The sequence below is a fragment of the Bufo bufo genome, chromosome 11 (assembly GCF_905171765.1).
Source record: "Bufo bufo chromosome 11, aBufBuf1.1, whole genome shotgun sequence".
NCBI classification, from domain to species: domain Eukaryota; kingdom Metazoa; phylum Chordata; class Amphibia; order Anura; family Bufonidae; genus Bufo; species Bufo bufo.
Genome location: NC_053399.1, coordinates 7386411 through 7400669, shown reverse-complemented (window position 1 = coordinate 7400669; position 14259 = coordinate 7386411). Strand labels below are relative to the sequence as shown.

General features: G+C 45.0%; 1 protein-coding gene across 2 annotated transcripts in view; it reads right to left on the bottom strand.

Annotated features, from left to right (window-relative positions):
- Window positions 1-3466: 3466 nt before the first annotated feature.
- PAPOLA (poly(A) polymerase alpha) overlaps window positions 3467-14259 on the bottom strand; it is a 28053-nt gene continuing 17260 nt past the window's right edge. Inside the window, exons 13-22 of one of the 2 annotated variants that reach the window (XM_040412644.1) lie at window positions 11771-11824; window positions 11094-11213; window positions 10899-11008; window positions 10693-10814; window positions 7917-8059; window positions 7155-7249; window positions 6837-7063; window positions 6284-6352; window positions 5390-5449; window positions 3467-4043 (exon numbers count right to left, since the gene is read on the bottom strand). In XM_040412644.1, the coding sequence (XP_040268578.1) occupies window positions 3948-4043; window positions 5390-5449; window positions 6284-6352; window positions 6837-7063; window positions 7155-7249; window positions 7917-8059; window positions 10693-10814; window positions 10899-11008; window positions 11094-11213; window positions 11771-11824 (1096 nt within the window). In that variant the 3' untranslated portion in view covers window positions 3467-3947. Of the gene's footprint in view, window positions 4044-5389; window positions 5450-6283; window positions 6353-6836; window positions 7064-7154; window positions 7253-7916; window positions 8060-10692; window positions 10815-10898; window positions 11009-11093; window positions 11214-11770; window positions 11825-14259 lie in introns of both variants that reach the window. The other variant, XM_040412643.1, reaches the window with a different exon arrangement.

Below are 14259 nucleotides of genomic sequence, written 5' to 3'. Positions count from 1 at the left end.
TTTTGCACAGTCTGTGTGTTGGGAGTGGGCTTTATAGGGGGCACCCTATAATTACCACTTTGTTTGACTTAATAAAAGTTGCACCTGTCCTGATTGTTCACAGGGGCAGTAATACCCCGGTTGTGCTGCTGTTAGGACTAAGGGAAAACAAATTATCGTTAGAAATTAACAAACCCCTTTAACAATGTATTAGAATCTATGGCGGCTGTGACTGCCCGCATCGTTTGATCCAATCCATGAAACTGAAGCTGCCATTAAAGGTAACCTGTCATCAGCATTCTCCTGCCCTCACTGAATACAGCAAATAGTAGTGGCAGCTGTGATTTCAGTGGTTTGGCACACGTGAGCTAGTAAGTGGTTGTCAGCCTGTGCCAGAAGAGAGTCATGGCTGCTCGAGAAGAGACAGCAGGTTCTGAGCAAACCACTGAAATCACACATCTGACACCCTCAGGGAGGGCAGGAGAAAACTGATGACCGGTTCCCATTAAATGGATTGTAACGACAACAAATAACCCCTGGACAGATCGGCCCACACCAATCACAAGAACAGCCCCATAGAGTTGAATGGAAAGGAAGTGGGGGCCGCTGCTGTATTCAAACCATGGCGCACACAAGGATCCTAATAGGGGATGTGTTTTTTGTGGGGGAAAACCCCCTTTAACCCGAACTAATCACATTTGGGCCCCCACTTTCTGAAAGGCTCTGACGAATGAGGTGGAATAAGTCACTTCAGTCCTTGCACCAGATACCACACTAGATTTTCTCCAAAAGAGTAAAAATATTCCTCCGAGTAGTGTTTTCAGCCACGGAGGAGTACAAGAACACAAGTGGCAACTGGGTATTTTTTTTTCTGGCCATAACTTTTTTAGTTTTCGGATGTTCCCATAGCAGGGCTTGCTGTTTGTAGGGTGGATTGTATATTTTTTTTTTTTAGCGACACCATTTTGTGGTACATATAACTTGCACTGAGCGGCATTACAAGTAGCGCGTTACTGTTACCCTGTGGGTCCGTACGATTATGTCGATACCAAATGTGTGTACGTTTTCTCATGGCCATTTTGCATCAGTGTGTGCATCCATTTTCTGCATCCCTTTTTCATGTCCATTAAAAACTAATGCATTTGATTGGCAGTCATTTCTAGACCCCACCCTTCTGAGAACACCTACAGGATGGTAGGCCCGCAGCTAAAATAATGTCCCCCATAGTGTAGCTATTTTTATTTTTTATTTTTTTTTACTGCCTCCAGCTATATAGTTCCCCCCAGCAGTTTTTTAGCTCACCTCACCCACTTGATCTCGCTGCAGTAGTCTCTTCTCTCCATTGAACAGGGTGTGCGATGACATCACTGTGCGCTCCGCCGTGGTTACGATATGCGTGATGACGTAACCACAGTTACTTAAACGGCCTCCACACAGCCATTTTTCCCTGTCATGTGCATGAGGCCTAACTCACCGAGCGTTAATGGGCCCCAGCTCGACACAGAAAGCAGCAGAACATTCCTACTACGACCAGTGATTGAGCAGCATTTCCTGCCGTTTCAAGCTCAGGCCAGGAAACAGGGTCCAGGGGACCCGGCGAGAGCCAGAATGGCGGGGAATCTGAGAACAGTGCGGCTTTTATTTTTTTTAAACTTTTCTGCTATAATATATCCCCTGTAAACCTCTTTAAATTCAGGCTGATTTACACGACAGTGCTCGGTCCGGGAGACGCGGCCTAACTGCATCATAGTGATTTACGATACCATGGTACAAGCTCCCAAAATCACCAGAAAAAACCTACATAGAAAAACGGAGGCGACAATGTACCCAGTAAAAAACATGAATCATGGGTACATTGTGGGCTCTGTTTTTCTATGTAGGTTTTTTCTGGTGATTTTGGGAGCTTGTACCATGGTCACTGTTTACTAGTGTGCCATTAATCCTGCACTGTTAACTTATTTGGCCACGTACGTTAGTTTTAGTAGTTCTTTTTTTCTTTTGTTAACATGACGATGTGAGAACAATAGCCCCGCGATCAGACAGAAACCATCATAAATCACTAGGATGCAGTCGGTGCGGGACATGAGGCCGACACATAAGCAGTGTTTTCCCCTGCGGTGGCCTTGCAATGTGTGGATGGTATGTATGATCCGATAGGGCGATCACCCCTGAACACACACAATAAGGAGCAGCGTTGTGGGGTTGTGCAGTTTTTATTTTTTTTATTTTTTTATTTATTTTTTTTTCAATTGAGAAATACATCATCTGTTTACAAAATAGCTTCTGAAAAATACAAGGAGAACGGGGACTAAAAAACAAAGCAAACTCCAGTCATGAGACGATACATACATCATGCGGAAGCAACAGTCCGAACCGGTGGAAACTAAGAGTTAAAAGTTACAACACAGAAGGTGGGCAAAAAAAAAAAAAAGGCCAACGTTGTCATGGGGGTGGGGGGGGGGGAGAATGGAAAATAAAAAAACAATATAAACATCTTAGGTTTCTAGAAGGCTGCGAACAATGAATCGGGGGCGGGGGGGGGGGGGGGGGGAGGCTTATCCTCTGGAGTAAACAGACGATTACTGTAACCTTGTGGTTGGAGTAACTACATGGGATACGCATAGGCCTAGTCATGGGGGACTGCAAAAATGTAGTACGATTGGGTGGGGAAGCAAGTCGTAATCATTGCACAGGGCGTAAAGTAAAAATAATATATACAGCTATGCCAGACTGTAAAGGTTAGGAGGCGTTTTCCAGGCTTTATAAAAAGAAAAAGTGTTTCTGCACCCCTCCCCCACGCTGATCTTGTCCATACCCTTAGTCTGGTAGTTCAGTACTCACTTGAATGGAGATGACCTGCGATATTGCATCCAGCCATGGCGCTAAAACCCTTTTAAAGTTTGCACTATGCAAATGGCCACAAAAGTACAAAGAAGGTCACCATCCGAAAATCTTGTGGGGAGTTCGCTTGCTGCACGCCCTGAGTAACTTGCTTCGGGTTTGCACTTCCCACTGATTCACTTAATTAACCCCTAACGTTCCTACAGACACCCAGTACCCTACATAGCTTAAAGGACAAATCACAGCTTAAGTTCTCAAAGAATTTCAAACCAGACAAGTTACTTGACTTGTACCTGATCGTTTCTACCTTTGCTGCACTCTGCAGCGTGACTACAGCAAAAAACAAAAAACCCAGAACCCGATATCACCGAAAGAAACTGCCGCTCTTCTCATTGGCCGTTGTGTGTCATGTGACGAAGGCACACGTCTACTGCTGTGAGCGGGAAGCCGCGCCTCCCCCCAAGAGATTGCATGAGCGGGAAACAAAGGCTAGAACGCATATGACCAGTGTGAATTATGTGAGGAGGCAGGAAACAAAAATACCCTTGAACTTGGCCTCTTGTCGCATCAGAACTCGCACAAATGATCCTAGTGACAGTAAGACAAAAACATCAACTTTTCACTTCCATTTTTTTTTTCTTCAAGGGGGGAAAACCCATCAAAATGACGAGTCCAGTGTTGGGATCCAACATGCAAAAAATTCTAGCACATGAATGAAACCGAAAAAGGACAATTAAAAGAAACCCATCTAAAAGTTCCTCACTACGGTTAAAAGAAACGAAACATAAAAGTGCGTCTGCTGAGAGCTTAGGCCGGTTGTATTGTCGATTTCTGCGAGAGATACATGAACTATCGTTGAGTACAGATGCAGTGATCAGTCTGATCGCCCAAGATTTCAGTCCTTTACGGTAAATGGCGACCAGTTACTGCTGCTTCAGACATCGTACTAACCTGGACTTCCAGATCGGTGCTTACAGGCCAATACAATTATTTAAACTATTTTTTAATTTTTTCCTTTAGTAACACCACGCTTCTGTACTCGTCTTCTCCAGCACTTCCAGGAGACCACTGTTCATCTGGCGGAGAGATCGTTTATGGACCCTGAGGAACTAAAACTGGGGGGAGTTTTACCGGTTCAGTCTTAGTTTTATAGAATTCTTGATAACTGGGATAGGGTTAGCCGGTAGTGCGGGGATATCAGACAGATCGGTACTGGACGATCGCTAGGGATAGAAGACAGGATCAAAAGGGGTGAGAAAAATAGTAACGCTCTTACCGACAACTGCATTCTATCCTATGTAAGGGGCTTCAAGAGCATTCTACTCACAGCTAACTAGACTGGTTAATGAGGTCTGTGCAGGTTATAATGCAGGTTCACCCAAACTAATCTACATAAAAAGCCGAGTCACTTTGTATATAAACTGTATAAATACTCCAGAGCTGCACTCACTGTTCTGCTGTTGCAGTTAGGGATGAGCGGATTTCATATTTTGAAATTCGTTTTCAGTTTGTGTCGTGGTAATTACTGAATTGCGTTATGGATTCAGTTACCACGGACCATAAAGCAATTCCATAAGAGGCATTCCGTTATTATAGAAGTCTACGGCCTGCATAACGGATCCGTCCGGTTTCAGTTATGCAGGACAGGAGAGGACTCCAGCATAACGGAAACCGGACAGATCAGTTATGCAGGCCATAGACTTCTATTATGACAGAATGAACAATGGAATGCCTCTAAAGGCATTGCGTTATGGTCTGTGGTAATGAAATCCATAATGCAATGCAGTAAATACCACAACAGGAACCAAAAAGGAATTTCAAAATATGAAATTCGCTCATCCCTAGTTGCAATCACTGGGAAATACATTACTTACCCTGTACTGATCCTAAATTACATCCTGTATTATACTCCAGAGCTGCACTCACTAGTCTGCTGGTTGTCACTGGAAAGAGAAGACTTGCTTTTTGACATACAAAGCCCCCCATCATGTTGGCTAAGCTTTGTTAATGCAGTGGGACAGTTGTCCTTTCCTGTGCAGTGACCACTGTATGTTGTCTGATGTAGAGATGACATTTCCCAAAAAACAAATCACCAGAGAAAGCTTATGTGCAAAAAATGAACAAGCAGAGGATACTGGGAGAATGCAGCTCTGGAGTCTAATACAGGATGTAACTCAGGATCAGTACAGGATAAGTAATGTATGTACACAGTGACTGCACCAGCAGAATAGTGAGTGCAGCTCTGGAGTATAATACAGGATGTAACTCAGGATCAGTAGAAGAGGAGTAAAAATAAATAAATAAATAAATAAATAAATAGTGTACTGCATTTATACAGCTTCTCAGCATTTTATGTAGATTAATTCCATGTTCAATATGTACAAAGGTAAACATTCATCAACTTTAGCCAGATAAAATACAGACTTCAAACTGCATCTTCCTGACGTGACGGTTCCTGGCAGAAATCCTATTTATACTATAGATAAGGAGATGGTGTTGAAAGTAAAGAGAACAGAATAAAAAGTATCTGGTCTAGCTCATCTATGGCTTAATAGACAACCGGTGGTACCTGAGAAGATGGCAGAGCTCCGGGGACAGGGGATGAGGATTTCACGTCTCCATCTTGCTCCTGCAAAAAAAAAAAAAATAATAAACAAAAAAAAAAAATACTCCATTAAGGCCAGTTTCACACGCACGTGCTAAAATCTTCTAGAAGGTTGCTCCGGTAGAGGAACAGCCTGGTGGATTTCATCATATTCAGCATAGCCAGAAAGGGCCGGCGCATCGCCAGACCTCCTTGACTATAATGTGGTGGTGGGCAGGGATCCGACCTGTTTCCAGTATTAAAGGGGTTGTCCAATATCTAAAATATCCCCCCCAATGCCCGGGACCCTTGTATGGATTATACTTATCTGCTCCCCCCCCGCCCCCATCACCACTAGATGTTTTGATCCAAGTGACTGGGAGAGGCAGCGGCGGCCATGCAGGGAACCAGAGCGAAGTGGGAGCCGGTAAGTATAATCCATAGAAGAAGCCCAAGCACTGGGGGGATATATTTTGGAATTTCGGATATCGGAAAACCTTTTTAATGCTTACAGGCTGGATCGTTGCCAGTTCCAATTACAGTTATTGGGGTCTGGTGGTGCTCTGGTCCTCTGTGGCTACGTGGGGTGACACCCGTTCTTATTATCTGTGAAACTCTGCAGCGAAATACTGTACAATACATTTGGATGCGTTTTTAAAAACCCTCCACATGTAGCGGAAAAATTCTGCACGGAAGAACTAGCATGCTGTGGATTTTCACCAAGTATTTTTTCCCTTCAATGTGCATGCAGTGAAATCCTGAGCAAAATCCGCATGTAAGAAATGCAGATTCCACCACGTGTCCTTATCCTTACGGTAAGTCATTCTAAGATGTAGTCGCCATAACTATAACATAGTCTGAATAAGCTCCTATTTTTACCTTTACAACTTCCACTTCAACTTTCTGCGATTCCTCCACCTCATTCGCAGTACAGGCATAGAGTTCATCCTATGAAAAGACCCAAAAACATACAATCACTACTTGGGGCTGCGATTCTTCCTCCAGGAGACATACACAGGCTTCTCTAAAAACACTGGATGAATAGCAGGACGGAAAATCATCATCTCTAGGACCACCACTAGCAGGTATTTGGCTGAAACTAGTAGTATGGCCATTTACCTGCATATGTGATTATTAACAACACACTTAGGGGAGGATTTATCAAAACGGGCATAAAGTCGAATTGGTTTAGTTGCCCCTAACCAATCAGATTCCACCTTTCATTTTTCAAAGCTTTTTTGGAAAATGAAAGGTGGAATCTGATAGTTGCCCATAGCAACCTCAGGCTGTTTTCCTTTACACCAGTTCTTACATTTTAAAGGGGGAGATTTATAAGTTCACCCCTGCAGGATTATCATCGGGAATAGAGTGAGTGGCAATTCCCTAATATAGATCTACAGATTTAATGGAACTGCTCTGATGCAATAAATACCTCTTCGATTTTGGTTTTCTTCGGACTCTCCTCTTTCGGTGATGAGGAAGACCGCTTTATACCAGAAGATACAGGACTGGGCAATTTTGCCGCTATGTTCGTTGATGGCTTTGAGACTTGGTTCACCAAACGGGTAGCGGTCACGACTCTGGACACCACAGGCTTCGGTGTCGAGGAATTGGCGGGCTGCATGGCAGTATCAGAAGGAATGCTATCGTTGAGGTTATCTGCAAGAAATGGGTCTCTAAATTATGAGAGAAAACAAAATCTGTACAGCAGGCCCTAGGCTGTACACATCACAAAGCCCTTCAAACCTACCCCATGAAGTATCGCCGGGATTACTCGGAGGTGCAATGACTTCTGCAGCAGCTGTGGTCGAGGCTGAAGAGTTGACAGGTACTGCTGGACTGCTTCTACTAATTGGAAACCACAGACAAGTGTTGTATAATAATCGTCTGCGTTTCATCTACATTTAGAGCATGTATTAAGCTGGTTATACACATTAATGTCACATGACCATCTAAAGCGTATGGGGGGCCTCCGACTCTTCCTTAAATTATTATACCCATCTCATACATTGGTGGCATATTGCTAAGATATGCTTCCAATGTCAAGGAGCAGGTCCCAGAGGTGGGATCTGCACCTATCTGCAGAATGAACCCCCCCAAAGTGAAGGGGTGCGCGCTGCGCATGCTCTCCATTCACTCCTATTGAAGCTCCGAAAAAAGCCAAGTGACCAAACTTGGCTATTTTCAGAGGTCCCATAGAAATGAAGGAGAGCGTACCGGACGTGTTCTCCATTCAACACTCTTCTTCACTTTGGGTGGACAGTTCTGGAGAAACAGGTGTGTCCCACCATCTGACATCAGTGGCATATCCCAGCGATGGGGAAAGAAGGATTGGGCAGCTGGCTTTCATCATGCCTGATCCTTTTGTTCTCAGGGAAAGATGAGCTTGGCGACTGCTTTCTCCCCTCTTTCCATCAAGAATATATGCATGCTTGGCCGAGTGTGCATGTGGGGATCGGAAGAATGGCTAACGTGCATGATGGGAAGCCATATAAGAAAATGTTGCTTTTACCCCTGGGACAATCCTGAGGCATTCAATGGACTACTCTTCGTAGCATTGGTGGGAGAAGGCACAGACATACTGTTGTCACTGTCCATCGATAGGTCCAAGCTGCTGTCATTGAGGGAGACGAGCTTCACGCCCTCCATTGAATGCTGCAAAAAATAAGGCAAACTTCTTCAGATCGGCAGAAAGACTGAACTTTTCTTATGAGATACAAGCGCTGCATTGTATGAATATCGGTGACCTGCACCATCAGCCTGTAGCAGGATCAGGTCGTGGGGAGGGGAAGGAATCTGTCGCTCACCCAGAGACTGGCTATTCTTTATAACATGGCTATACACATACTACAGACTGCTATGAAGTATATTAGGGCACTGCGGATAATACAATTGTCTGATAGGAGTTGTACTCTCTCGCTCTGCTCTGTCTGCACTGGGACGAAACAGATTTGGTGACCTCAGTCTAACAATGTCTGGTTTCGTACTCATTGTCACTGGTGTCATCCTACACAACTACAAAAAGACTGGTCTAGTAAAAACAACACTGCACTCTGGGACAGAGGAGGGACTGTCAGGGAGCTAGTTCTAATACCAGTGTGCAAATAGTGTGGAAATCCCTGACGAATGGACTGGTTGTTAGAGAATCAGATGGCTGACTCAGACAGAAAATGTGCAGACGTTGTCACGGACAGAAGATGGCCATCGGTGCATCTAAAAAGGAAAGTCTATTGCAGCCGTCTTCAGCAGTGTTTAAGTAATCAGCAGGGGTCCTAGTGTCCGGACCCCCGCCAACCTAATCCTTTGATATGTCACTGACATATTAAAGGTTTATGTAAAGTGCAGTTACTCTAAGTAAAACATTTCTATCGTTCTGCATCCACAGCTGCATCTCCATGGTAACAGACAACAAACAAGTACAGCCACAGCACCTTCTATCTGTTCCCAGCTTTGTAAAAACATACTATAATTTACTTGGTTGAAAGGAGAGAAAATAAATAAATAAATAAATTAAAAAAAAAGCGGTTGTGAAGGCAGACATGGTCTTTTAGCAAATATCGGAACTATTCAAAAAAAACTGGCGCAGACTGAAGGAGACCTCCTGAACTGTTATGGTTTATTCGAGCACAGTGCCAGGTGTGACTGTATGGTACCGCAGATCAACCTTAGAGGGGCTGTCCAGTCAACTACGTGGGGCGCTTCAAACAAAAACATGTTTTAAAGGGAATCTGTCACCACAATCTTGTTATTACCTGCAGTAATACACGAGTACTACCACAGATAAGGCTACCTTTACACTCTCGGATACGTCATGGATCTGCACAGACGGATCCGTTCAGATAATACAACCGTCTGCATCCAATGGAGGACAGATCCGTTTTCTATTGTGCCAGATTGTGTCATAGAAAACAGATCCGTCCCCAATGACTTACATTGTGTGTCAGGACGGATCTGTTTGGCTCAGTTTCATCAGAAAGACCCCAAAACGCTGCAGGCAACGTTTTGGTGTCCGCCTCCAAAGCGGAATGGAGACGGAACGGAGGCAAACTGAGCGGATCCTTTTCCATTCAGAACGCATTAGGGCAAAACTGATCCGTTTTGGACCGCTGAGCCCTGAACGGATCTCAAACGTAAAGCCAAAATGCCAGTGTGAAAGTAGCAGTCCAGATTGCTATTTTTCATTTTCCTACTGCCCCTGTTCCCTCGCTGTCAGCGCTCAAAGCTGCACTGAAATACACAGTCAGAACTGCTGTGCATGTGCACAGGAGTCCTCTCCATTATGTTGGCACAGTACAGCAGTCCGGACTGCGTGTTTCAGCAGGGAATTGGAGGCAGTGGGAAAAAAAATATGGTGATCTTGCACATATAGTCCAGAAATGTGGTGACAGATTCCCTTTAAGTCACTGCTCTGGTCCCTGCTGAACTCAGGTAGGAGGTCATGTGCTAAGCCCATGACTGCTGCAGAAAAAGCCTTTGCCCTGCGTGATTCAGCACAGGGCAAAGGACCGCATCGGAGCCAGAAAAGTGGTTAAAGGGGTTGTCCGGGTTCAGAGCTGAACACGGACATAGCCGCTTCTCCCTCTCAACCCCTCTGACATGCATTTCTGGCTCCGATGCGGTCCTTTGCCCTGTGCTGAATCACGCAGGGCAAAGGCTTTTTCTGGAGATCCGGCGATGAATCGGGCTCTCCATGCAAAAGCTAGGCAGAGGCTTCTGCCTAGCAGTGAGCCGGTGATGGCACTAATGGGCGGGCTTTAGTGCTGCCCTTGCCTGTAAAATGGCTAGGGCAGTGCTAAATCCTGCCCATCAGTGCCGGTGACGTCACCGGGAATACTGCTAGGCGGAATCTGCCGCTTAGCAGTGTAAAAACAAACAAAAGCCCTGGCCCTGCGTGATCCAGTGCAGGGCAAGGCAGAGCATAAAAGTCAGAGGGGCTGAGTGGGTGAAAACGGGGATATGTCTGGGTTCAGCTCTGAACCCAGACAATCCCTTTAATTGTCTCAGTGACGATACCGCTTAGAGCAGTGATTGGCTGTAGTGGTCACATGCTTACAAGACACATGACTGCAGAGACCAATGGTGTTGGACTGGTGACAACTATTCTAATGTACAGGGAGACCACTTAAATTGAGCTGCAGTACCCAGCAAAGTATGATTGCTGATGTGTCTGTATAAACTTTAAGAGTGCAGAGATCAGACCTCTGCCAAAGACAAATTAATAGTTATCCTAAAAATATAATACTGACTGAACGTCCTCGACAACTTAACGTTTCAGATCAGGGATTTACCTTTTTCTTTTTCGGCAATACGTGTGTCGGGAGGAGCTGATGCAGTCGCTTCCTTTTCACATGCATTGCTGCAATCTTCATGTCCATTTCAAACATTTTGCTGTTTATTGCCTGCCTGTAAACTGTCCAAAACATAAAAAAGGTAAGAAGCCATCTAAAAAATAAAACCCATCACCCTCTCCTTGTCTAAGAGCAGGAAGAGTTACCAGTGTCCGTAAAGGCCTGGATGTCGTAAGTGAGGTCCACGCTGAGATTTTCTGAGTTTTCCATCTTTTTGAACACCAATCCAATAACCCACATGGTCTGGAATTCTTCCCTGTAATAGGAGAGCATTTGTAAATCTGGTAGAGCCACGAGATCCACAACCCCAGACATCACGGCTCTAAGTAGACCGGCCTTACTTTTCTGGGTTTTCTCCAGGTGCTGGGAATGACTGAGGGTTCACATGAGCGAGTGTGATAAATTCATTCTTCTCTAGACTTCCAACGAGAATACGGATCTTCGACTCTACTAAACCCACCCTGTAACGGCATTAATCGTGCTCTGAATAGGACTGGTTTTGAAAACTGTATTAGACAAGACAATATTTGCTCTATGACAATAGTTAACAGGGCCACTCTTGCCATTCATAGATAGCAAGCAGAAATACTGAAATGATGAGCAGCTGAAATAACGTATATTAGAAAATTAAAGAGCTTTACTATGTAATGGTTTACACTCTAAAGCAGGCATCCTCAAACTGCGGCCCTCCAGCTCCCCCACCCCCCGGCATTGTAAAGGGAACTGCAGCACATTCTCATACAAGCTGCAGCGCCCTTCAAAGCCGGGTGGCCAGCGGATACAGAGCTGGATCAGTGCTGTGGCCTCTTCATCCTCAGGACTTATAAGACCCCCCCCCCCCCATGATCATGAAGGGATGGCATATCCTAGCTATATGAAATTACATGATTGGAGTACCCCTTTAAGCGCACGTGAAACCTTACTGATGGCGTCCCCTTTCGTTGGCTGAATTATTTACAACCAATGTATAACACGTAAAAGAGAAGCAGAGCTACACTTACCATTGGATCGTACTTACCATTCAAGATGCTGTTTTTCGGTTGGTGCACTTGCGAGCAGAATAATATAATGCCTTTGAAGATAAAGACAATGCTATTTTATTGCAAGGATATTAACACAGTGAGTTCACCTGCCCAAATAACCCCCCGCCCAAAAAATTGGGCAACTTCTAAAAAAATGCATTCAAACACAAGCGTTGTCTGTAACCCTTCATCTCCCGCTGCACACAGAAGCCTGGCTGCTTGCGATATTTGGGCAGAGCACAATACAGTTGTGGCAGAAGCGGCAGACCTCCTTACCTGGACAGACGATGGTCTCCAGTGGCATTTTCCTGCTGAAACTAATTACCAGTCTCTCACAATATAGCGCAATAACTTCTGTCTCTACCAATCACCCAGATCAAACATGTTGAAGTAAGAGCCATTGTCTTCTCATGTCACTTACAAAACACGACCTAATAGCCGTGGACAACACCAAGGTCCACGCTGAAGAGGACATAACCCTGATTCATACAAGCATACAGTGTCATTTCTTTCCCGCCACGTCATACATGGTAGCAGACGCCCACATTTTTGCCAAACATGAGGCCTATGGGTCCGCCAACCGCAATGGATCCAAAAAATAAAAAACATCAGATCCTTACATCTGGGAATATAAAATAATGCATTAAAAAAAGATGACCCCCCTCGACACAAGAGACACTGTATGTAGCAGTGCAGAAGAACTACTCGCCAATACCCACCCTGTCAGTGGTAATCTGCAATCAATGCAGAGGGTCTTAAAGGGGTATTCCTAGAGCTGAGCGGGCTGTAACTCCAGTAGAAGTCAATGAAAGCTACGGAAACGTCACAGCTCACCGAGCGGAGAGGACTCCATAGCTCCATTCATGGGAGTTGCAGAAACAGCATAGCGCAGCCCACTCAGCTATTTCCGTGACTCCGGCCACAGACGGCGACTGGCTGACACTGGAATACCCCTTAAAATTGGGATTTACATGCTCCTTTCCATGTTCTACTGACGGTGTATGACTAAAGCAACTTGAATAAGATTAGAAATTAAGCTCAGATTTTTTTTTCTGTGTGTGATTGGAACAGCGCCATTTCTAAGAGGGGGAAAAAATAAAAATAAAGTTTCCCTACAGGACTACAGGATATAGTACTAGCTCATCTTTCCCTTATATTAGATTTGCAAGTTACACAGCAAAAAAAAGGACCGTCTCACTACAGAAAACCCCTTTCCATATGCTCCAGAATGGCACTGGCAGAAGTAAAGTCACCTCAGTTTCTGGCAAAGAGACCTGCAATGTGTAATGGGGGCATTCACCAGACCATAAAGGCCTTAATGTTACATGCTAAAAAAAGGCTTAAAGGGGTTGTCCCATCTGAACATTCATGGCAAATCAATGGGAATGAGTCTCACCTCTGGGGCCCGACTATCTCAGTACACTGGTGCATGCTACAGTGAATGGAGCGGTGGCCATGCATGAGCGTCTCTATCATTCATTGCAATATGTTTGGAAGTCTCATTGCAGGCAATGGAGAGAGACGGGCACGTGCGGCCACTGCAGTGCACATCAGGACCCCTTTCCTGAGACAGGAGGGTCCCAGAGGTTAAAACAGTGGATCAGCCAGCCCATCACCAGCCCGGTGTATTGAATCTCATTCCAACAGGAGGTCTCTTCAGCCATATTGGTCTATTGAAAGCTGCTCATAGCAGTCAGATTTCAGCTTTATCTAAACAGACCTACAGAAAAAAAGGAACACTCCACACGTTCCATCTAGAGCAGGTCCTGAAGGGGGCAATACGTGACTTCTGTCCCTGGGGTTCACATTTAACACTGCTGGGATCCCCACAGTCAAGAACGGGTCATCCTCTGTGTGAATGGAGCAGTGCTCCATTCACTTCTATAGGACTGCCAGATATTGCCGAGCGCTGTACTCGCCAGTCTCAAAGAAGTGAATGGAGTGGCGATCACATATTCACAGAGGGGACCCAGTCTCATGATTGTGGGGGTTCCCAGCAATCATATATTTTACACCTATCCTTTGGATAAGTGATAAATTCTGTTAATTGGAAAACCCCTTTAAATCACCAGCACCGTTCAGGCCCCACACTAGGCATAAATCAGCTTTTTCCAGAGTGCTCCTTTATTCTCTGTAGGCAGCAAGGATACTTCGGAGACAGTTTTAATACTCAAATGTGGGGTACACTTTAAAAGGGTTATCCAACTCGCGCTGCGCTCCTGTGCGGGCAGCCACTTCGGGGATCACGTGCCGTACTTTAGGAGTCAGAACCTACAGCGCATGGATGAGAATGAATCTCTCACTTGTGCTGTGGGTTCTGACCTAAAGTACGGCACGACACACAGGAGCGCAGCGCAAGGTAGATAACCCTTTTAAAGGGGTTGTCCAGGATTTTGGCGTTGATGGCCTGTCCTCATATTCACAATTGCACTGATCACCGACTTCCACAAGAAATTCTTAACAAAAATAAAATAAATATATAAAC